The sequence below is a fragment of the Myotis daubentonii genome, chromosome 3, assembly GCF_963259705.1.
Source record: "Myotis daubentonii chromosome 3, mMyoDau2.1, whole genome shotgun sequence".
Taxonomy (NCBI): Eukaryota; Metazoa; Chordata; class Mammalia; order Chiroptera; family Vespertilionidae; genus Myotis; species Myotis daubentonii.
Genome location: NC_081842.1, coordinates 61572254 through 61593550, shown reverse-complemented (window position 1 = coordinate 61593550; position 21297 = coordinate 61572254). Strand labels below are relative to the sequence as shown.

The following is a 21297-nucleotide window of genomic DNA, read 5'->3' as shown; positions in this document are numbered from 1 at the left end:
TGATGAGAGAGAATCATTGACCAGCTGCCTCCTGCATGGCCCAGTGGATCAAGGCCACAACCTGGGCATGTGCCCTGACCAGGAACTGAACTGTGACCTCCTGGTTCATAGGTCGGATGCTCAACCACTGAGCCACACCAGCCAGGCAGCTTTTCCAAATGTTAACATGCTACATCACCATAATTATCAAAGTCAGATAATTAATATCTACATAATACTATGAGGTAACTTACAAACTTTATTCATATTTGGCCAGTTGTTCCACTCATGTCCTTTTCTAGTCCAGGACCCCGTCCAGGAACCCACATTGCATTGAGCTGTCCTGCTCCTTAATCTCCTGACTGGCCCTGTATTTTGTAGAATAGACCTAAGTTCGGGTTTGCCTTATATTTTCTCGTGGATAGAGGTTATGAAGGTTGTGCATATCTGTGTGTCAGATCAGGAGGCAGACAATGTCAATACATTGTGACTGGTGATGTGAACTTCATTAAGTGCTGTCTACAAGATTTTGTCCCTATCAAGTTACGGTTTTATTCCTTTGCAATTAAGAAGTATCTTGTGGGAGATATTTTGAGATTTTGCAAATATCCTGTTTCTTATCATACTTCCATCCATGAATTTTAGCATCCATCAATGGATCTTGCCTACAACAGTTGTTACTGTGATGTTTGCCAAATGGTCATTTTCTATTTTCATTATTCCTCCTACATTTATTAGTAAACTCTAACATAAAGAAGATCTGTCCCTTCTCCCCCAGAGTCAAGGTCATGATTTTTAAATAGAGATGGAAATTATATCTGAGTAGTGAATAGGAATTGATACAGGAATGAATCGAGGGACCCACTATGCAAAGGGGGATATAACCAACCCAGGTAAATATCATGTCAAAAAGGGAAGACCAAAGAAATTTGCCATAATGATGCTATAGATTAAAAGTATGATTTTTTTAAGATGGGGACAATAGTTATAAAAAAACAAGTTGTAAAAGGTAAATGTACAAATGCAGTGAGCAAACCTTTATTGGATCCTAATTTAAAAAAAAAAAAGACTACAAAAGATAATTTGGGGGATGAATACACTGAATATTAGAATTGTAAATTTTCATAGTATGCTAATGGTTCTTAGAAGACATGTGCTGAAGTTAAAGTATATAAGAAGAATGAAGTGTCACAATATTGAAATTCACTTTTGAATGATTCAGTAAAATGTAGGTATGTAAGGTAGGTATAGATTTAGAAATCAATAAAGCAAATGCATGATAAAATGTCAGCCATTGGTATCAACCAAGTGGTAGATTTAGAGCTCAACTTTTGTGAATGTTTGAAATTTTTAATAGTAAAGATTTTGGGGAAAATTAATGCCTCTAGGGAAAATAAGAGAGAATGTTTTTAAGGACTTTCTTTGATCCCAGTGATAACCGAATGCCAAGGATGATAAAGCACAGGTGTTTGAAATCTTCTCTTTTGTCTATTGGAGTAATGAGGATGTCACAGCGTATAGCAGCTACAGTGGTTAAGGTTGTAAAATAATAGTAGGTCTAACTCAATTGGTTTATGCCAGTAGTTCTCAACCTTGGCTGCACATTAGAATCACCTGGGAATCTTTTTAAAATCCTGATTTCTGGGCCTCATCCTCCAGAAATTCTGTTTCTTTGTTATGGGGTGGGGCCACAACATTAGATTCTAATGTGCAGCCAAGGTTGAGAACCACTGGTTTATGCAATGAAGGAATCTATAGGGACACCCAGATGCAAGGAAGGTTTTAGGGGCAGCTCTGTCTCCATCTCCATGTTTTCCTCAGCCGTACCCTCTCCATCAGCTTCATTCCCATACTGGCTTCCTTTGCTGCGACAAAGTGGCTGTAGTAGTTCTGGGCTTTACCTTTGACTATCACTGTCCAGAAGGAGAAAGAACATAATTTCTGGTTGCTTATTCTAAACAGGGACCCTGTTTTTCCAGGAACCTCCATCGTGCTCCCCCTATCTCAATCACAGTCACTGGGTCACATGGATCAATCCCTATGGCCAAGGGAGTGCTCTGTGCTGATTGGCTTGGGCCTGGGTTCCTGAACCAGTGACTGGCATGAGGAATGGGCTTACATTCAGATGCACCTAAGAAGGACAGGGCTCTGTGAGAAGGGGGAAGGGAAATGGATTCTGGGTAGGCATCTAAAATATGCAGGATATGGGGAAACGTGTCTTTCATAAACTACCCTGGAGAGATAGGGCAGGTGGCCACAGGTATGGTAGATCAGATACAAAGCAAAAATTAGGATTCTCAAAGAATTTAAGGGGAAGAGTATCAGGCAAGAAATTCCTTATCCTATATAATAAAAGGGTAATATGCCTCCCAGCACCGGATCAGCAGAGCCGAGAGGCCTCCTGGCACCGGGATCAGCGTGATGGGGCAGCGCCCAAACCCCCTGATTGCCCTGCGGCTCTGTGTGTGAAGGGGGCGGGGCCACAACCTCCCTATCCACCCTGCTCTGTGCCTGATAGGGGGGAGCTCCCCAACTCCTTGATCGCCCTGCGGCTCTGTGTGTGACAGCGTGCGGCGCCCCAACCTCTGATCGGCCCTGCTCTGTGGGTGATAGAGGGCGGTGCCCCAACCGCCCCCCACAGGCCCTGCTCTGTGTGTGACGGGGTAGAGCCATAACCTCCCTATCGGCCCTGCCCTGAGTGTGACAGGGTGCAGCGCCCCAACCCCCTGATTGCCCTGCGGCTCTGTGTGTGAAGGGGGCGGGGCCACAACCTCCCTATCCACCCTGCTCTGTTCGTGACAGGAGAAGGTGCCCCAACCCCCTGATCAGCCCTGCTCTGTGCCTGATAGGGGGGAGCTCCCCAACCCTCTGATGGGCCCTGCTCTGTGGATGACGGGGGAGCTCTTAACCCCCTGATCGACCCTGCTCTGTATGTGACAGGGTACGGAGCCCCAACCCCCCTGATGGGCCCTGCTCTGTGAGTGACAGGGGGCAGCTTCCCAACCCCCTGATTGGCCCTGCTCTGTGCATGACAGGGTGGCGCTGCAACCTCCCCATCGACCCTGCCTTGAGTGTGACAGGGGGCAGTGCCCCCAACCCCCCAATCGGCCCTGCTCTGAGCCCGACCAGGGGCTGCACCTAGGGATTGGGCCTGCCCTCTGCCACCCGGGAGCAGGCCTAAGCCAGCAGGTCGTTATCTCCCGAGGGGTCCCAGACTGCGAGAGGGCACAGGCTGGGCTGAGGGACCGCCCCCTCCCCCCCGAGTGCACAATTTTTTGTGCAACGGGCCTCTAGTCTATTATAAGAGATTTGCTTACGCACATCAAAGAAAGAATTTCGGTTACAGAATCGGTGATACAATAAAAGAGGTTCACCAAATAATGAGAAGTTAAAAACAACAGAACAAAACAACAAGCAAAAAAATAAGTGCTTTGCCTGGATGTTGACTTAGGAAGATGTCCACCCCCGTGTGGTTTCCAAAAGGAAGAAGTCCAAGGGGAGGTCAGTGGTGGTAAGCTCACAGACGCACAGCATGTCGCTGGCCAGGGCTTCTCAGCTGGCTGCCCCTCCGAGTCGCCCACGGGGTAGTTCTCGCCCACAGCACCTTTGCCTCAGGGGGTCTGTGGTGACATCAGAGCCCTGGTTATTTCTAACAAGCTCCCAGGTGATACGCAGCCAGGCCTGAAAACTGCTGGATTAAAATCTCATAAACAAACTAATCAGAGATAGATCATCAAACTGGCTGCATTTTGATAGGATGCGGGGATGAAATGAAAGAACCATCCGTGTTAACGCAAGTGGCTCTCTGTTACCTTGACTATTGCCTGTGTGGCCACTTTTCATCAGAGAAATGTTGCTGGAACCCTAAACACGGAAGACTGGGGTGCGAGTGGGGGAGTTGATGATCATAATCCATCAGTGTGGTCTCCATACGTGGCACGTGGACTTGCTATTTGTTGAAATATGAACATGAAAAAAGTGAATCAGTGGAGTAATACATTTAAATGCGGTTTTAATCTTTTCTATAACTAAAGAAAATTTAAAAATCGCTTCCTCATGAATAGCATTGGAAATTTGTTTTGATGGGGTGACAGCAGGTAAAGGGGTGTATACCCATATTTAGAGAATGGGAATAAAATAAGAATAAGATAAATTGGGGTATTGACAGACTGAAGATGCATAGAGGAGTATACTGGGATTTGTATATCATCACACAGAAGGACTCCAGGGAGCCCTCCAAAATGAACTCCTTTGAGTGGGGAAAATCCCTAAGTCCTGAGGATAATCTAAGCGGGAACTCAAGGACCTAAAGACTGCCAGGTCCCTGACAGAAAAACATAATCTAAATATAGCCATGAGCCCTAGCTGGTTTGGCTCAGTGGATAGAGCGTTGGCCTACGGACTGAAAGATCCCAGGTTTGATTTCTGTCAGGGGCACATGCCTGGGTTGTGGGCTTGTTCCTCCGTGTGGGGCGTGCAGGAGGCAGCCGATCAATGATTCTCTCTCATCGTTGATGTTTCTATCTCCCTCTCCCTCTCCCTTCCTCTCTGAAATCAATAAAAAATATATAGAAATATAGCCATGGGCCCAGGAGCCCTGAGTGCTTAGTTTCCATCCAGAAAAGGGGCCAGGGAATCCTTGGTGACTGTTCCCAACAGCAGCTGCTGTGGCCACCAAGCCCCAAGGAGCTGCACCATCAGAAAGAGGGTCCAGAGGGAAAGGTGGACACTGATGGCCCTGGGACAGCAGTGTTCTCAGCCTCCAGGACACTCGGGATCATGAGGTCACTGGCCCTCAGGCCGACCTGGGAAACAGCGGAGTCCAGAAGTGCAGCTCCCGAAACAAAGGGAAAAGGTTGTCTCAGGACACAGGAGCAAGGCCCACTGGCCAGGCAGTGTGAGGACAACCGTCAGTTTGTAACTTGTGAAAATAACAGGTCTTCGAAGGATAAGAATTCTGGCTTAGTGTGAGATGTGAGGAGGTTGAAGGCCTTGCCATCACCAAGGGTTTGAGTGAGGATGGCCGTGTCCTCCCCCAGCACATGGGCCTCAGGCAGAGAGAGGCCACAAGCCCGGGAGGCCGAGGGCTAATGCGGAACCTTCCGAAGGAGCTGGCTTTGGAGCAAGGAGGAAAAGGGGGAATCTTTAAAAGAGGGGCAACGTCCAGTTTGGGTTAAGGCCAACTCTGAGTGCTTCTGGAACCATCCCCTAGTTTGCCTTTTATGGCTGAACCCTGGTCTCTTCTGAATAACAACAACAATAACAGTAGCTACTTTGTATTGAGCATCTACCCAGCCATGGGTAAACTATGGCCCGCGGCCGGATCCGCCCGTTTGAAATGAATAAAACTAAAAAAAAAAAAAAAAAAAGACCATACCCTTTTATGTATTGATGTTTACTTTGAATTTATATTAGTTCACACAAACACTCCATCCATGCTTTTGTTCCGGCCCTCCGGTCCAGTTTAAGAACCCATTGTGGCCCTCGAGTCAAAAAGTTTGCCCACCCCTGATACCCTATTCTAGGTTAGTAGAACCTACTTATTTCATAGGCATTACTCATTTACTCCTCTCAGCAGCTCTATTTTTCCTCATTTTACATGTGAGAAAACTGAAGGTTAGGAAAGGTAAGCTGCTTATCTGAAGTCACAGCCCAAAGTGGCAGAGTTGGGACTCAAAGCCAGATCTGTCTGAATTCAAGTTTCTTTACACGAGTTCTGGGGCTTCCATTCAGCTTCCAAACCGCCCTCTTTGCCCTGGAGCAAACGTGACCTACTAGTAGAAGGAATGACCTTCCAGATAATTCACCTCCCTGAAAAGAGATGGTATCTGTGAAAGTGCCTAATCCTGAGCCTGGAATACATTTTTACTTATTTAAGCCACACTCTTCCAAAAACCTGCTTAGGTGGCTTACAACGATGCACAGAGTCCACCAGGCACATAGTAGGTGCTCATATTAAATGTTTGATTGGGTGTCATCTGCTCCAGCGTGAGGTCGGTGGGTGACTTCTCAAAGAGCAAAGCTGCACCTGGGAGAAAGGTGACCGACCAGGTCCCCCGGGCCCTCTCACCTGTTGTACCAAATTCTTCTTCGGTGCTGAGAGATGAGGCTTTGGCCAAGACTCCTGCTCTCTGGCCTGCCACATAGGAGGGGCTGCCTGGAGCCTCGTGGATTCTACCCCATAACTGAATCTTTGAATCCTTGATGTACAGCAACATTGGGCTTAGGACTCCTCATTTGCTGATAGCTAGTATTGGGCAAAGTTATAATTTACCTTTATCTGTATAATGTTAATAAGACTTTGATCTACAGATGCCTTGTCTTTATAAGGTCCATTCCAATCCGAAAGTAGGAACATCTAGGTGGAGTGGGGGATGTTTTCCAAAGGGGAATATTATAAATACTTGGAAAACTTTGCTAAAGAAACTTTTCTTGTGTGCTGACAGTGCGACCTATTGTTCTGAGCGCTTCCTTCTTACTATGCCTTCAACAAGGATATTTTTTTTCTTTTATCTCTAGTGGAAAAAGCTACTATCCGGCCAGCCAAAAGCATGGACTCGCTGTGCTCAGTGCCCGTGGAAGGTGAGGTTTTACAGTGGTGTTTGGAACTGGCGATTACAGCTGGGAGACTGGAGTTGCCACACCCGACTTGCCTTCATAAGCTGCTGGGCCTGCTCTCTCCAGTCACGCGGTCATGCACAATCCCCCAGTCCCATCCCTCCCTGGCTTTTTCTGAACTCAAGGGGTTCACATAGCCCTTGCATTAACTCCCCCTCAAGGGCCATCCTCTTTCTCCAGCCTTCCTCTAACCACAGATGGAGACGACAGCTATTTTACATTCACACCTGAGCCTGGTTAAAGGTCAACATCTGAAATCCAAGGCTTCTCCCTCGGGCATAGAAAAGAGCCAGGCACTGGTTTCTACCTCAGAATTTTGTGCCTCGGTGCTTATGGAGTATGTGTCTTGAATTGGTGTGTTTCCATAGACATTAGCGTTCTCATTGTCAAGTCATGATTTTGAGTCGGTGGTTTCATTCATTTGTCAATAAACATTGATAGGCACCAGCCTGGCATGGCGCTGGTCATCCCTTTTTGGAGTAGATGTGTACACAGTTGCTTGCAAGGTGACACCTACTATCAAAGCGACACCTCACCTCCTTGGTTCTTACAGCTGTAGCCGTCGGGGCTGACTTGCCTGTACCTCTCTCTGCTAAGCAGCCCGCAGCCCTGCCACAAGGGCTTCCCTAGCAGAGGCGAAACTCCCCACATTTACCCCATGACTTTCCAACCCCTTTAATAGAAATCGTTTTGCTCTTTGATAAGGGAAGCAATCTGAAATAATATAGAAAACTTAAGAACAACTTTTAAAAATAACCCTCAACTTGTAAAATACTCAACGAACTCTTTTTAAACTGACTCAATACTTTCATCATTTCTCGCCTGTATAGTCATCCATTTGCTTTGGTCTTTGAAACCTCTTGAGGCAATTCATGCCCAGTTTTACAGAATTTAACATTTCAAAATCCAGGTCAGCGCTTTCATGGGTGTTGGGCAGGTTATCGAACCCCTGGAGTCTCCGTTTCCTCAGGTGTGAGAGAGAATTGTACTTCCCCATGGAGTGGTCGTGAGAATTTTAAACCTAAGGTTACACATCCAGCAGAGCGCTCGGGACCTGGCTGGGAATTACTGGCCAGATCCCAGGCAACTCACCTGTCATCTCCCAGCTTCTTTACTTCCCGTACAGGTTCTTTCTTTCTGTCTTCCTTCCTCAGCCTGTCAGGAGCTCACTCCTCAGGACTGGGCTCGGTGAGGTTGAGTGCATTTGCATCCCTAGTGTCTCATCCTCCCAGTCAGCGGGAGAAAGCCCGGGAAAGGGAGAGAGGTCTAGCTGAGAACCGCATTTGTTTCCTTGCCTGGGAATCAAACCCCTGTCTGGGCCCACCTGCCAGAAGTTTCAAAGCAAAATAAGGTTCTGTTATTTTGCCCTCTCAGTCTGCTTCCTTTTGAGCAAACATCATTCTGTCCGCTCCCGCCCGTCCTTTTATTCTCATGATCTACATGTGATGCTTGGAGGGTGACTGCTCTGTTTAGCAATCTTGGCAGTGGCCTTCTTTTTGGAAACGGCTCTCCCTGCCAAGTTGAAAACAGACACATGTAACACAGCAAGTGGCCCGGTCAGGGCCTCCTAACAGAGCAGGCGCGTGAGAAGATGCTTCCTATCTCGTCAGCCAGAGGTTCTGGGCCTGTCCTCCTCATCAGGATGCTGTGCCCTCATTAGGATGCCTTCTCTTACCGGCTGCTGACCGTGTGTTTGCCTGCTTTTTCACTAGGGAAAGAGACCAAAGGCAATTTCAATCGATCGGTCGCCACCGGTGGATTTTTTATTCCAGCCGCGAAAATGCACGCGACCAGCATTGGCAGCTCCTGTGACCTCACCAAGCAGGAGGGTGACTGGGGCCAGGAGGGGATGCCGGCGGGGGCCGAGGGGGGCTTTGACATGAGCAGTGACCGAAGCCAACTCCAGGGCGCTCAGGCCCGGCCCCCACCGGAGCAGCTGAAGGTGTTCCGGCCCATCGAGGATCCCGAGAGCGAGCAGGCAGCCCCGAAGATGCTGGGCATGTTCTACACCTCGAACGACAGCCCCAGCAAGTCCGTCTTCACCAGCAGCCTCTTCCAGATGGAGCCTTCACCCCGACACCAGCGCAAGGCGCTGAACATCTCAGAACCCTTTGCCGTGTCCGTGCCGCTCCACGTGTCGGCTGTCATCAGCACCAACAGCACCCCGTGCCGGACACCCCCAAAGGAGCTGCAGTCTCTCTCCAGCCTGGAAGAGTTTTCTCTCCAGGGGTCAGAGAGTGGAGGCTGCCCTGAAGAGAAGCCCCCAGGAGCCGAGACTTCTGCAGGTAACGCGGGCAGGGGAGGGCTCTCTTGCCACTGCAGGAGATTGAAAACCAGCCTCACATTTGCTTACACAGAGTTTGCAAGACAGTGCAGCAAAGTGGCTCAGACTGTGGGCGCCGAGCCAGACCATCTGTCAGGGAGCTTTCAATCACAATCACAAGCCATCTTTGTAGATAACAGATTTCTGTGACCTTAGGCTACAGACTTGACGTCTCAGGGTCTGAACTGACTTGTGTGTGAAGTGAAAGATGGGGTTACCCAGGGTGTCTCAGCCTCAGCACTAGTGGCATTTGGGCCTGGGTAATTCTTTTCTTGTGGGGGACTGCTTGCTACTTTGCAGGATTACTTAGCAGCATCCATGACTTCTACCCACTAGATGCCATGAACCACTCCCATCACCCGGTTATGACAACCAAAAATGTCTCCAGACATTGCCCAATGTCCCCTGGGAAGGGGAGAGGCACAGTGGTCTCCAGTTGAGAACCACTGGACAGAGGACCTCCCATCTCTGACAGTCTGCAACTCTGGGATCTGAACACAGGACACGGCTAAGAGGGAAGGGTGGAGAGTGGGTGAGAGCAGTGAGCTAGGAGGATGCCCTCCACCCTTGGGAAGCAGGATTTGTCCAGGTCAGTGATTGTGCTGGGAACAGCCTCTCTTAAAATGAGCTGTCAGTCTCTTTCAACCGATAACTCGCATCCTCATTGCAGCTTCGGTACCTAAGAAGGTGGCTCTGGAGGATGCCAAGCCAGAGCCAGGAGCAGCGAGGACAGTGGAATGCAGCAAAGGCCTTTCTCTGGAGCCAGGAGCCCAATTGGAGGAGAAGAAAACCTCAGAAATCCCCCTGAGCTGTCAACATTCCAGTGACTTGGAGAAGAGGCTGGATCCAGAGAAGGTGGTGGGGGAGGCGCCAGAGGCTGGCCAGGAGGGCCCCATGGCCAGAGCAGAAGTGGTGTTTCTCCATGAGATGGTAAGGTGGAACCTCTGTCGCCCAACCAATAGTCCCTTTTTCCCAAGGGCTCTTAGAAAAGCTTAGTTTTGTTTGTTTGTTTTGTTTGTTTGTTTGTTTTGAAGAACCAGTGTTGGCCAAAGGGATTTTAGGAGACAACCTTTTAATCAGATCTTGGGATTTATTTTTGCAGGGATCCTATAATAATGGGAATAACCATCCAGCTCAGGTTCCCTAGGAAAGACTCAGTGCTAAATATTTCTGACCTGAAGTCACCATAAACCAGTAATAGGCCCTGAGATTGTAATGACACTCAATCCCAGAAGCAGCACAAAATCTGCTTGTCATATCCTGGTCCCAAAGATGATGACCATTCATGGAGCCAGTTCTCTCCTTCCTGACATCCTGGGTAGATAGTGTCTATATTTATAAAATCTTCTCTAATATTTCCAGAATCCATTCCTTCCTCCTGTTGCTTCTAGAGAGGTTAAAGCATGATGCCAATGCTTACTAAACCTCTTCCACTTTTAAAAAATATTTTATTGATTTTTTACAAAGAGGAAGGGAGAGGGATAGAGAGTTCGAAACATCAATGAGAGAGAGATATCGATCAGCTGCCTCCTGCACAGCCCCTATTGGGGATGTGCCCACAACCGAGGTACATGCCCTTGGCTGGAATCGAACCTGGGACCCTTCAGTCCGCAGGCCGACGCTCTATCCACTGAGCTAAACCAGTCAGGGCATCTTCCACTTTTTAGAGGTGTAATTTCCCAAGGTTTCTTGGATTGTCCTTGCGTAAGATGAAGGTATGAGGAGGTTTTCCATGGAGCAGTCCTGCATTTGGGAGGCTCTGTGACCTGGAGGAGTGCGTCAAAGGGGATAGGCAGCCCTGGCCGGTGTTCCTAAGTGGTTAGAGCGCCAGCCTGCACACCGAAGGGTTGAGGGCTCAATTCCCAGCCAAGGGCACGTACTTGGGTTGCAGGTTTGTTCCCCAGCTCAGGGTCCATGTGGGAGGCAACCAATCAATGTGTCCCTCTCACATGAGTGTTTCTCTCTGTATCTCCCTCTCCTTTCCACTCTCTCTAAAAACCAATGGGAAAAAATATCCTCGGGTGAGATATACTAGCATACATATAAATATATATATACTAGAGGTCTGATGCATGAAAATTCATGCAAGAGCAGGCCCTCCTTCCCCCAGCTGCTGGCACCGGCTTCCCTCCGGCACCAGGGACCTGGACTTCCCTCCTCCGGCTGCCGGCAGGCACCCGGGACCCAGGCTGGCTTCCCCCCGCCCTGGCTTCATCAGGAAGGATGTCTGGTCTAATTAGCATATTATCCTTTTATTATTATAGGTAGATATATATGTGTGTGTATATATATATATGTCTATATATACAGATATACAGATAGAGAGAGAGAGATAGAGAGAGAGAGAGAGAGATTTGATCTGAGGTTTTTTGAACCTGTAGATGCATAGGTGCAGAACCCTAGATATGGAGGGCCAACTGTATGCTATGGCACATGGTAAGCACTGAATAAACATCCAGTGATTATTAGTGCTGTGTCCTTTATTCGCTGAGGTGCCCATCCTGGCTCTGGTCCAGTCCCTGGCATACAGTGAGGATGACTGCCTGAGAGTTCTTGGTTCTAAATAAGCAGTTTCTTGATGTTTTTCAGGATGAAGATGATCTGACCAGTACCCTGATCTGGCCTGAGATTCAACAGGAGCTAAAAATCATTGAATCTGAGGAGGAGCTGCCCTCATTGCCACCACCTGCTCCGAAGGTCAGCCCAACTCAGCCCATCCTTGAGTCAAATCCAAGGCCTTTTGCTCCCCCAGAGGCTCCTGGGAGCTTGCCTTGTGTCTGTACCCCAGCTCCAGTCTCTGCCCCTCTGGAGGAGTGGGCTAGGGATCCAGCCAAACAGAGCACAGAGGAGGCTCCCACAGCAGCCAATAGAGAGAAGCCAGAGGCAATCAGCAGCCTCCACAGATCTGAGACTGAGAAGGCTCCGCGCCCAGACCCCACCAGCCTGGCTCCTCTGGAAATCATTCCATTGGAGACGCCTTCTCCACAAGCAAGGGTGGAGGTGGGAGGCCCGGGGAACCTGTCTCCTCTGATCCCACCTGCTCCACCCCCTCCAACGCCTCTGGAGGAGGCACCTCGAGTCCAGCTACAGAAGGACGGCCCTGAGAGGGAAGACTCACCAAAGAATTCGAGGACAAGTCCACACATAGACCAGCCGAAGTCCAAAGGCAGTCCTGCGATCCCCAGTCTTTGTCAGGGAGACAGGGCCTCTCCCGGACAAAGTGAGAAGCTGAAGTCAAAGAATGCTGCTCCCGATGGAAAAGGCGCTGGTTTTCCAAGCCCAGCAAGGGAGGTTGAGCTCTCCCCACCCGGAGAGGGGGATGCAGCCCATTCAACACAGGAGCCCTCGGACGGCGATGACGATGACACGGGGACAGACGTGGCCCAGCACGGCCTAGAGATGGTGGAGCCCTGGGAGGAGCCCCAGTGGGTGACGAGTCCCCTTCACTCCCCCACCCTGAAAAATGGGCAAGAGGCCCAGGTGCAGGGCCTTCAGTGCCACCGGCTGGAGAAGAGGCTTTCCCACAGACCTAGCCTTCGTCAGAGCCATTCCCTGGACAGCAAACCCACGGCTGAGAGCCAGTGGACTCTCAAGGGCCCCTCCTCCATCAGCTGTGCTAATCTTGAAGCCGAGAGGAACCCCGACCCGCTGCAGCCCCCAGCACCCAGGAGAGAGGTTACTGGATGGGATGAGAAAGCCCTGAGGTCCTTCAGAGAGTTCTCTGGCCTGAAAGGGATAGAGGCTCTTCCCAGTCAGAAGAGACCAGGTGGTTTGCAGCCCAAACCAGCAGAAACCAGCCCTGTCAGCCTAGCAGAGGGAAAGGAACAGGCGACACACCTGGGGCACAGCAGCCCTCAGACTGAGCAAGGTAGCGTGCCCACACCAGAGAGCAGCAAGGAGAGCTCACCTCGCGTGCAGGACAGCACCCCGCACGAAGAGCATCCCCCAAAGTTACCGCTGAAGAGCACTGAGTGTGGGCCCCCAAAAGGGAAAAATAGGCCTTCTTCCCTGAACTTGGACTCTGCCATTCCCATCACTGACCTCTTCCGGTTTGAAAATGTGGCCTCATTTGGTTCACCTGGAATGCAGCTCTCTGAGCCAGAAGACCCAAAGGTCACATGGATGACCTCATCTCACTGTAAAGTGGACCCCTGGAGGGTTGACTCCCAGGACTCTCAGGACCTGGACATGGTTGCTCATGCCCTGACAGGCCGCCGTAACTCGGCTCCCGTCAGTGTGTCGGCTGTGAGAACCTCCTTCATGGTCAAAATGTGCCAGGCCAGGGCGGTCCCCGTCATCCCTCCCAAGCTTCAGTACACAGAGATCCCACAGCCCCTGCCCTCTCAGAGCCCAGCGGAAGGTGGGGCTCAGCCTCCGGAGAAGAGCCCAGAAGAACCTAGATCCACTGATGTGACCTCCGGGAAACCTGCCAAAGGTGATTCTCCCTCCTCCTCGGAAAGCCCCAAGGAAGAGAAGCCAAAGCAAGACACAGGAGCCAAGGGGGCCTTGCCCACGGATGCCACTGCATCCCGCACATGTGAAGGCGCCAGCCTTTCTCCAGAACCAGGTTCGGCTAACCTGCTGTCCACCCAGGATGCAGTAGTGCAATGCAGGAAGCGCACATCAGAGACAGAGCCATCTGGGGACAACCTTCTTTCTTCAAAAATAGAGCGACCATCAGGGGGTTCTAAGCCTTTCCATAGGTCAAGGCCAGGAAGACCCCAGAGCCTAATCTTATTCAGCCCTCCTTTCCCCATCATGGACCATCCTCCTTCTTCCACAGTGTCAGATTCCAAGGTCCTGCTGTCCCCTATCCGGAGTCCCACCCAGACAGTTTCCCCCGGCCTTCTTTGTGGGGAATTGGCAGAAAACACATGGGTCACACCAGAAGGGGTCACGCTTAGGAATAAAATGACTATTCCTAAGAATGGCCAGAGACTAGAGACCTCAACCAGCTGTTTTTACCAGCCCCAGCGGAGATCTGTGATTCTGGATGGAAGAAGTGGGAGGCAGATAGAATGACTTCGCTTCATCTGCTGGTGTCTGAAAAAAACGCATGATTCATTGGGAACTTATTACAGGCCAACTTATCTTTGGTCCAGACACAGGTTACCCAAGGCTAGGCTTGTTTGGGCCTCCTCTTCTCTTCCTTCAGCCGTCTGGCCATTTATTAATTAGTCCATTTGTCAAAGGAAAGGTCAAGGGAAGGACCAAGAGATGAAAGTTAGATAAGTCTGCAGGAGAAGGTGGGAAAGGTCAGATAAGGGAGAGGATGCAATGCTTGCCCCCAGTGAGATCCGGGGCTGGTCTGTGAGTTGCGTTACTCCCCCATTGCCATTATCCATTCCTGTGGCGAGCTGGATGTGACAGTGACTTGTGAAAGAAAGAGAGATCCTTTGTGTTGAAAAACGTTGCTACTGAGGTTTGAAGGCCTCCTCTTTACTTTGTGCTTTTTAATGCGGTGTGAGAGTGTACTCTCCAGAATAGAGCAGATTTGGAAAAGCAAACTAACATACACTTAGATCTCCCAGTGGGTGAACTTGCTCATGCTCTTTCCCCAGAATTCCTGCTGCCCTGCCCAAGATGGCTCCATGTGCCAGCCTAGAAAATCAGCACCCGTACTCAAGAGCCACAATCTAAGAAGACTTTCAGGCCATGACTTTTTATTAATTTGGGACTCCAACTGCCACTACCCTGACCTCTGATTTATAAACCCAATAGCTGGGCAGGATTGCTTCCATTCCAATACCACGGTCTAAAAACAGGATGTCACCTTGGAGAAAAGCCTCCCAACATAGACAGAACTACATTCCAAACAGTATGTGGGGCATTCGCAGAAAACACCCCTAGCTCAGCTACCTCTCCTTCCACACTAGGCTGGGACAGGAGTGCAGGACAAGGTAAGGAGGAGCCCTAGCAGGGTAGCCCTACCCCTCGATGGCAGCTGCCCTTCTGAAATGTATTTCATTTTAGCCAGTGGGTGCCTTCCTTCCTCCCTCTCCCTTCATTGCTCAAGAGCAGATTTGAGGCGCCCTCCCACAATCCCCCTCATCCACCACCCACCCTAGACACGCAAACTTGCCCTTCTCCTGTCTATATAAAAGCAGAAGCAATAAGCCAACCTGATTTTGTCAGTTATTTAGAACTTCAAATAGTTCTTTCCTTTTCAGCTGGAGAGAGGAAAAACTAATATAACCTGCTGGCAGATTTTTGGTGCTCCCCCGAAAAGGGCTTCATAGGAGCCCTTCTCAAGGCAAAACCCATCAGGGTATCAACACTTTCAAACCTGCTAAGACAACTATCTTGTTTGAGAAACAAGAAAAATAGACCTACTTTTAGCCCTATGTAGCTCCGCTCAGGTTCATGTCTGGCTGAGCTCTGTCCAGAAGCACAGCCATTGCAGAAATTTCTCTAAGGGCCAGCAATACCTCTGGGCAGACCTCACAACCAAGGCTGGTGCTGGGCTGGGTAGGAGATGAACTCAAGTTACCTCCTCCAGTGTGGAATTGGAAGCTGGTGCCCGACAACAGATACATATTCCTCTCTCCTTTCTTCCCTGGTAAGCCTTACAGTTTGGAAACCTTGTCCTATACCTTCTAAGCCGGTGTCTATAGCAGGGGCAGGCCAGCTGTTGGCTTCTGCTTTCCGAGGCACTGAGATGAGGTAGCAGGGGGAGCAGTCAGTAGGTCTTTGGTCAGGGTCTTTGCATTCTCACTAGATGAGCAAGACGTCGGACCAACAGGCAATGAGATGTCAACCCCTGAGAGAAGTCCTAGGGTACAGCATTTTGCCCCCTAGGGAAGCAAGGTGAAGAAATATAGTGGTGACAGATGAGAAAGGCCATGCTCAGGAGATTTGAAAAGTACATTCCTGCCTTATCAGAAAATGTGGGCGGGCGGGCTTCATAGCAATCTCAGTGCGCTGTGGTTTCCACGCCTCGATGAAGACTGTTAGAATTCCAGTTAGAATTCGAGAGAGGGGAGGAACTGCACTTTGCTTCTCCAGCAGAACTCTGAGCCGAGTGATGAAATACTGAAACTATTTTGTATTTTAATTTGTGTTTGTAACATGTAGGAGCTCTGTTTTTACTTGGACACAGGCTGAGAAGCCACTATTTACATATTAGCAAGTGAGTTCAATTTGCAGCACCCACGTTGCTTTATTGAACGGCTGCCATGTTCTCAAGACTGACATCTTCCGTTGGTAGCATCGTCTTCAGGAGCCGTGGTGGGCATCTGGATGTCATCCTGAGACACAGTGACAACTGTCTGGAGATATTTCCTACTATGGGCTTCCCTCCCCAGTCACTCCAGAAGGCCTCAGGAGCCGACTCACTTCTCAGGGTCCCGCCACTGCAGTATGGGCATCTCTTTTGACTAACACCCAGCCTGTCAACTGTCATAGCCTTCCTGTGGCCTGGGCGAGCCTGGCGCTGAGGAAATGCCATTCCAATGCAACGAAAACATATTTTACTCCTGGAATTGTTCCTCAAAATGCCCTGAATTACCTATCTGGTCACCCACTCGGGACTGAAAGCTAAACCCCCTGAGAATGGCTGGCTGGGAATCAGATCCCATCCAGGGGAGGGGCAAGGGAGGGGCTGCTGTGTTTAAGGGGACCTACAGAGTGCGCCAGAAAGGGCTGCAGAACCAGTTCTCAAAGGGCTGTTTCAATGATCAGTCCCCTAAATGGGCATGGCTGATTTTAAATGTCAAATTTGAAGTGTTTTCTTTCAGTGTTAATGGTTGCTTTAAGAAGGTAATAGCCTATATTTATTTGCAAAATGGCCTTCCCAGGCCAACTTTTTTTTTTTTTCCAAAAGGGAATTGGTTTTTATTCTCTGCTTCACCTGACCAAGAACCCCATTAAGATACTGTTAGCCTAAAATTCAAGATATTGATTATGTAAAAATTCTGGATTCTGGGGAAATAAAAAAATGTAAACATCATTCCCAACATTTATCAAGAGCTTTAGAACTCTTAAATCCTTGAAGAGCCTAATGAAAAAGAGGAGTGATGGTAGCAAATGAAACAATCTATTAACAACCAAGAGCAAAATTTAAAGCCATTAAGTTACCAAACGAAAGAGTAAGGGGGGAAATGTAGCAACTAGCATCTTTTAATAAGATTGTTAATAGTGTTCAAGTCACCTACTGACTGTCATCAAATTAAACGCAATTGCAAACCCAATTGAAAGCACTAGGAAAGACACTTAGGCACTGAGATTTTTGCTTTGATCATTTAAGAAAAATAGAGAGTAGTAACTATGAATAAATAGTTCTGAGATTTTTGTGTGGTCTTAGCTGGTTTGGGTTGTGAAGTCCTGTTGGTGGAAGGTAATACCAGTGTTCCATTCTCCTTGAGAGTGGTTTAGGAACTTCCATCGTCACAGAAAGGGTTAACTCCTGTCGATGATGAATTGAGAGGTCCAAGATAAACTGATCCTTTCGTGTCTAATGTTTAGCCCATGATGATCACATTTGACTAAAATTGGGTGGGACAGTCATTTGTCTATACAGGCTGTGGGTTCCTGCCTGAAGAGGTACTGGGGAACATGATTCATTTATCTGGGATTGGAATAAGAGAGGTTCAGGGTCGGTCCAATTCCCACCAGGATTGATTAGAGCTAGATTCTGCCTGTCCTATCTGATGACAGTATGAATCTTGGGGTTAAGTGCTTCCAGGAGTATGATTTTAGGTACTTCCAGCACGAAGATAGCCCAAAATGTGGACTAACAAAGAACATGTACTTTTTCAACACCTTTTCTAGCGAAGTCAGGCCAGAAGAGGGAGCTAGCATGAGGAAAGGAGATTGTAGAAGGGTAATTGCCTGGGATCAGTGTCAGTCCAGAAAGGATAAAATTGGGGAACAACCAAAGATTGATGGGCACACAGTACATCATTTAGTAGCCTGGAGGTTCATGAGCAAATAAATGCAGGGATCACTTCTCTATGAGGCTGGAGGAGGATGTAACTAAATAAAAGAAATTCATGACATAAATAGCCATGCATTTTACTGGACGAATCACAATGCTTTGCAATAACTTAATGCCATAGTACGTCCTGGCGTCTAATTCTGCAAGGTAAAGCACTTTTTCAAAGAAGTTTATTAGAAAGCAACATGATTTCAGCCTGTTTGTTGAGCTTGACGAATATGATTCCAAAGACATAATCAAAATGTTTTTCTATTAAAAAATATATTAAACCTATCCATAGAGACATTTATGTGTAATTAAAACAGATTGTTATGCTTTACAAATGTACTCTAATAAATGATATAAAATGCAATATCTATGATGGCACTATGAACTGGAGGAGGACACGGGGTCATCAGAATCGATGCTAGGAAAGGGGCATTATGTGCATCAGGCTCATTGTTCTAGTTCTGTTTGATGTCATTTTTTATTACTTCAAAGTATGGTTTCACAGCAAAGTCCTGATGATTATATATATATATCTGTATATATATTTTTTATTTCAAAGAGGAAAGAGAGAGAGATAGAAACGTCAGTGATGAGAATCATTGATTGGCTGCCTCCTGCACACCCCACACTGGGGCTCAAGCCCACAACCCGGGCATGTGCCCTGACCAGGAGGCGAACCATGACCTCCTGGTCGACGCTCAACCACTGAGCCACGCCGGGTAAGCCTGATGACTTTCTTTAGTAAATTTTCTTGTTTACCTCTTAATAATTGTCAACATTTGCAACTTCACTCTCTTATAGTTGCAATCACACATGTCACCCAAGATACCCAGCATAAGTCAATGGCTATTGTAATTGAAAAGTGAGAAGAAAAGAAAAGCTATTGCTTATCAAAACTCCACAGCTTAAGAAGTTTGGATCCACCTACACCAAAGTGAACTCAATTTTTCTATCACCTGAATCAGTCAAGGGGGACTAGTCTTTCATTTGAATGATTATTTTAATGATGCTCTAAGGGTTAAAAAAGCAAAAGTTTGTTATCTTGGCATAGATTATCACAAAAAAAGGAGAGGAGGGTACTCAATATGTCAAAATGAGACCTTTAGGAAAAGTTATGCAACCCAGGCTCACAAGCCGGTGATATTTGCAGTGAAAGATGTCACAGTCAAGGGGATAAAAATAATAGCATTTTGGTAACAATATTCCATTTAGATCATCACACTTCCTAGGCCTGCTCCTGTCAGCCCTCGCTACTGCCCTAAATGCCTTTTTCTTCTAGACACTCCCTGGTCCCCCTCCTGCTTCCCTCTCCTGCAACCCCTCCCTCCCACCCCAACTGGCCTCCCAGTTGCCCTCACTCCTCATCTTTCCCAGTTGTTCTGGAGCTCTTCTCTCCTTACGGCCTCTTCTCTGAAGGTTGCCTCCACTTCCTGGACTTCAGTAAAACTTGACACTCCCCTGAGGACCCTTTTTTTTTTTAAGTGAACATATCAAGACTTTATCCTAGCTAATAATAGACAAACATGGTAATTGACCATACCTCCGCTACACTTCCCATTGGCTAATCAGCAGGACATGCAAATTAACTGCCAACAAAGATGGCGGCTGGAAGCCACGCAGCTGAAGCGAACATGAGGCTTGCTTGCTCCAGTGATGGAGGAAGCCAAGGTTCCCCACCTGCCGCGGCTCAGCTCTGAGCTCCGGAAGCAACAATGTTTCAATTATAGAAGCTAAACAAACCCCAGATACCTGCTTTCAGCCAGCCATGGCCTCAGAGCTGAAGCCGGGCCTCAGAGCTGGAGCCGGCTCTCAGCTTCAGTGACAGCTATAGAAGGTAAATAAATCCCAGAATAAAAAATAAAATAAAAAAAAGAAGAGGCTGGGAGCTTCAGTCGCCCGCCAGCCTGAAAACAGCCCTCAGCCCCTCACCCAGACTGGCCAGGCACCCCAGTGGGGACCCCCACCCTGAAGGGGGTGTGACCATCTGCAAACAGCTATCAGCCCGTCATCCAGGCTGGCCAGACACCCAAGCGGGACTCCCACCCTGATCTGGGACACCCTTCAGGGCAAACCAGCCAGCCCCCACCCGTGCATCAGGCCTCTATTCTATATAGTAAAAGGGTAATATGCAAACTGACCCTAACAGCAGAAAGACTGGGAATGACTGGTCACTATGACACACACTGACCACCAGGGGGCAGACGCTCAATGCAGGAGCTGCCCTCTGGTGGTCAGTGCGCTCTCACAGGGGGGAGCTCTGCTCAGCCACAAGCCAGGCTGCCAGCTGCCAGTATAGCAGTGGTGGTGGGAGCGTCTCCTGCCTCCTCAGCAGCGCTAAGGATGTCCAACTGCAGCTTAGGTCTGCTCCCCGCTGGCAAGTGGACATCACCTGAGGGCTGCCGGGCTGCCAGAGGGATGTCTTATTGCCAGCTTAGGTCCAATCCCCCGGGGAGCAGGCCTAAGCCAGCAAGTGGTCATTCCCCGAGGGGGTCCCAGACTGTGAGAGGGCACAGGCCGGGCTGAGGGACCCCCTACCCCCAAGTGCACAAATTTCTGTGCACTGGGCCTCTAGTTGTCATATAATAAAACAAAATATGAAGCTTAGAACTGGGTCACTTGACCTTTTCTCTTCTTCTCCCAGTTCAAAATGCTTGCATCTCTTCATAGCCAGAGTTCTCTTAGATCTGCAGGTAGGCTCAACGCATTCAAGCCTCAGCACAATCTTCTTTGTAGTTTTAGCCTTTTTTCGGAAAATCGGCTTAGTCTGCCCACCATAGCCACTCTGCCTCCTGTCATAACGCTGCTTCCCCTGCACATACAGAGAAGCCTTGCCCTTCTTGTACTGTGTTATTTGTGGGGTTGATGCTTGCCACACTCCTTACAGAAAGTTTGGCGGGTTTTAGGAACGTTCACCGTGTTTGTGAGTGTTACCGGCAGGGAAAAGTGGAGGACCCTTCTTTACCTGAAGAAAAAGGTTGCACATTTTTCCCAGGTTACATAGACTACAAAGAGCTGAGATGTTCTCATTTCTCACTTCTGTACCATTGCGTCTTTCCATCTCATACAAAAATCTGTCCACCAAAATGTATGGCCTCCAGCTATTGTTAACGTTTACCATTCTTTGTGGCCATGATGTAGTCAATGTCCCAGGTTTCCAAGGGTTAGGCACCAGGCTTCCTGTTTCCTCTCTGCCTCATCCCACACCATTCCGGATGACTTCAATGTTGCTGAGGAAAACCCACCCGTCACCTTTGCCACAATTGCTAACAGCTTTTACTTCTACTCATTTTTGGCCATTTCTTCCACAGTTACACATCAGGTCATTTTACAACCCAGAACGCTATGGTCCTATCCTCATATTCCATTCTCAGGACCTTTCTTATCCTTGCTCCTTTTTTCCCTCCTACTTGCTCAAGATTAGTAATGCCTGGCTCACCCCTACTCTTTCTGACAG

The 21297-nt window shown here is 48.5% G+C and overlaps 1 protein-coding gene and 1 pseudogene across 1 annotated transcript in view; one reads left to right on the top strand and one right to left on the bottom strand.

The window, feature by feature from the left end:
- The window catches only part of ARHGAP31 (Rho GTPase activating protein 31), a 101651-nt gene extending 83444 nt beyond the window's left edge, over window positions 1-18207 (top strand). The window contains exons 9-12 of the mRNA XM_059687770.1: window positions 6499-6561; window positions 8310-8882; window positions 9591-9850; window positions 11510-18207. Coding sequence (XP_059543753.1) covers window positions 6499-6561; window positions 8310-8882; window positions 9591-9850; window positions 11510-13942 — 3329 coding nt within the window. The 3' untranslated portion in view covers window positions 13943-18207. The remainder of the gene's footprint in view (window positions 1-6498; window positions 6562-8309; window positions 8883-9590; window positions 9851-11509) is intronic.
- Window positions 18208-20444: 2237 nt separating this feature from the next.
- Window positions 20445-20888, bottom strand: LOC132229606 (large ribosomal subunit protein eL42-like; annotated as a pseudogene).
- Between the last annotated feature and the right edge of the window lie 409 nt (window positions 20889-21297).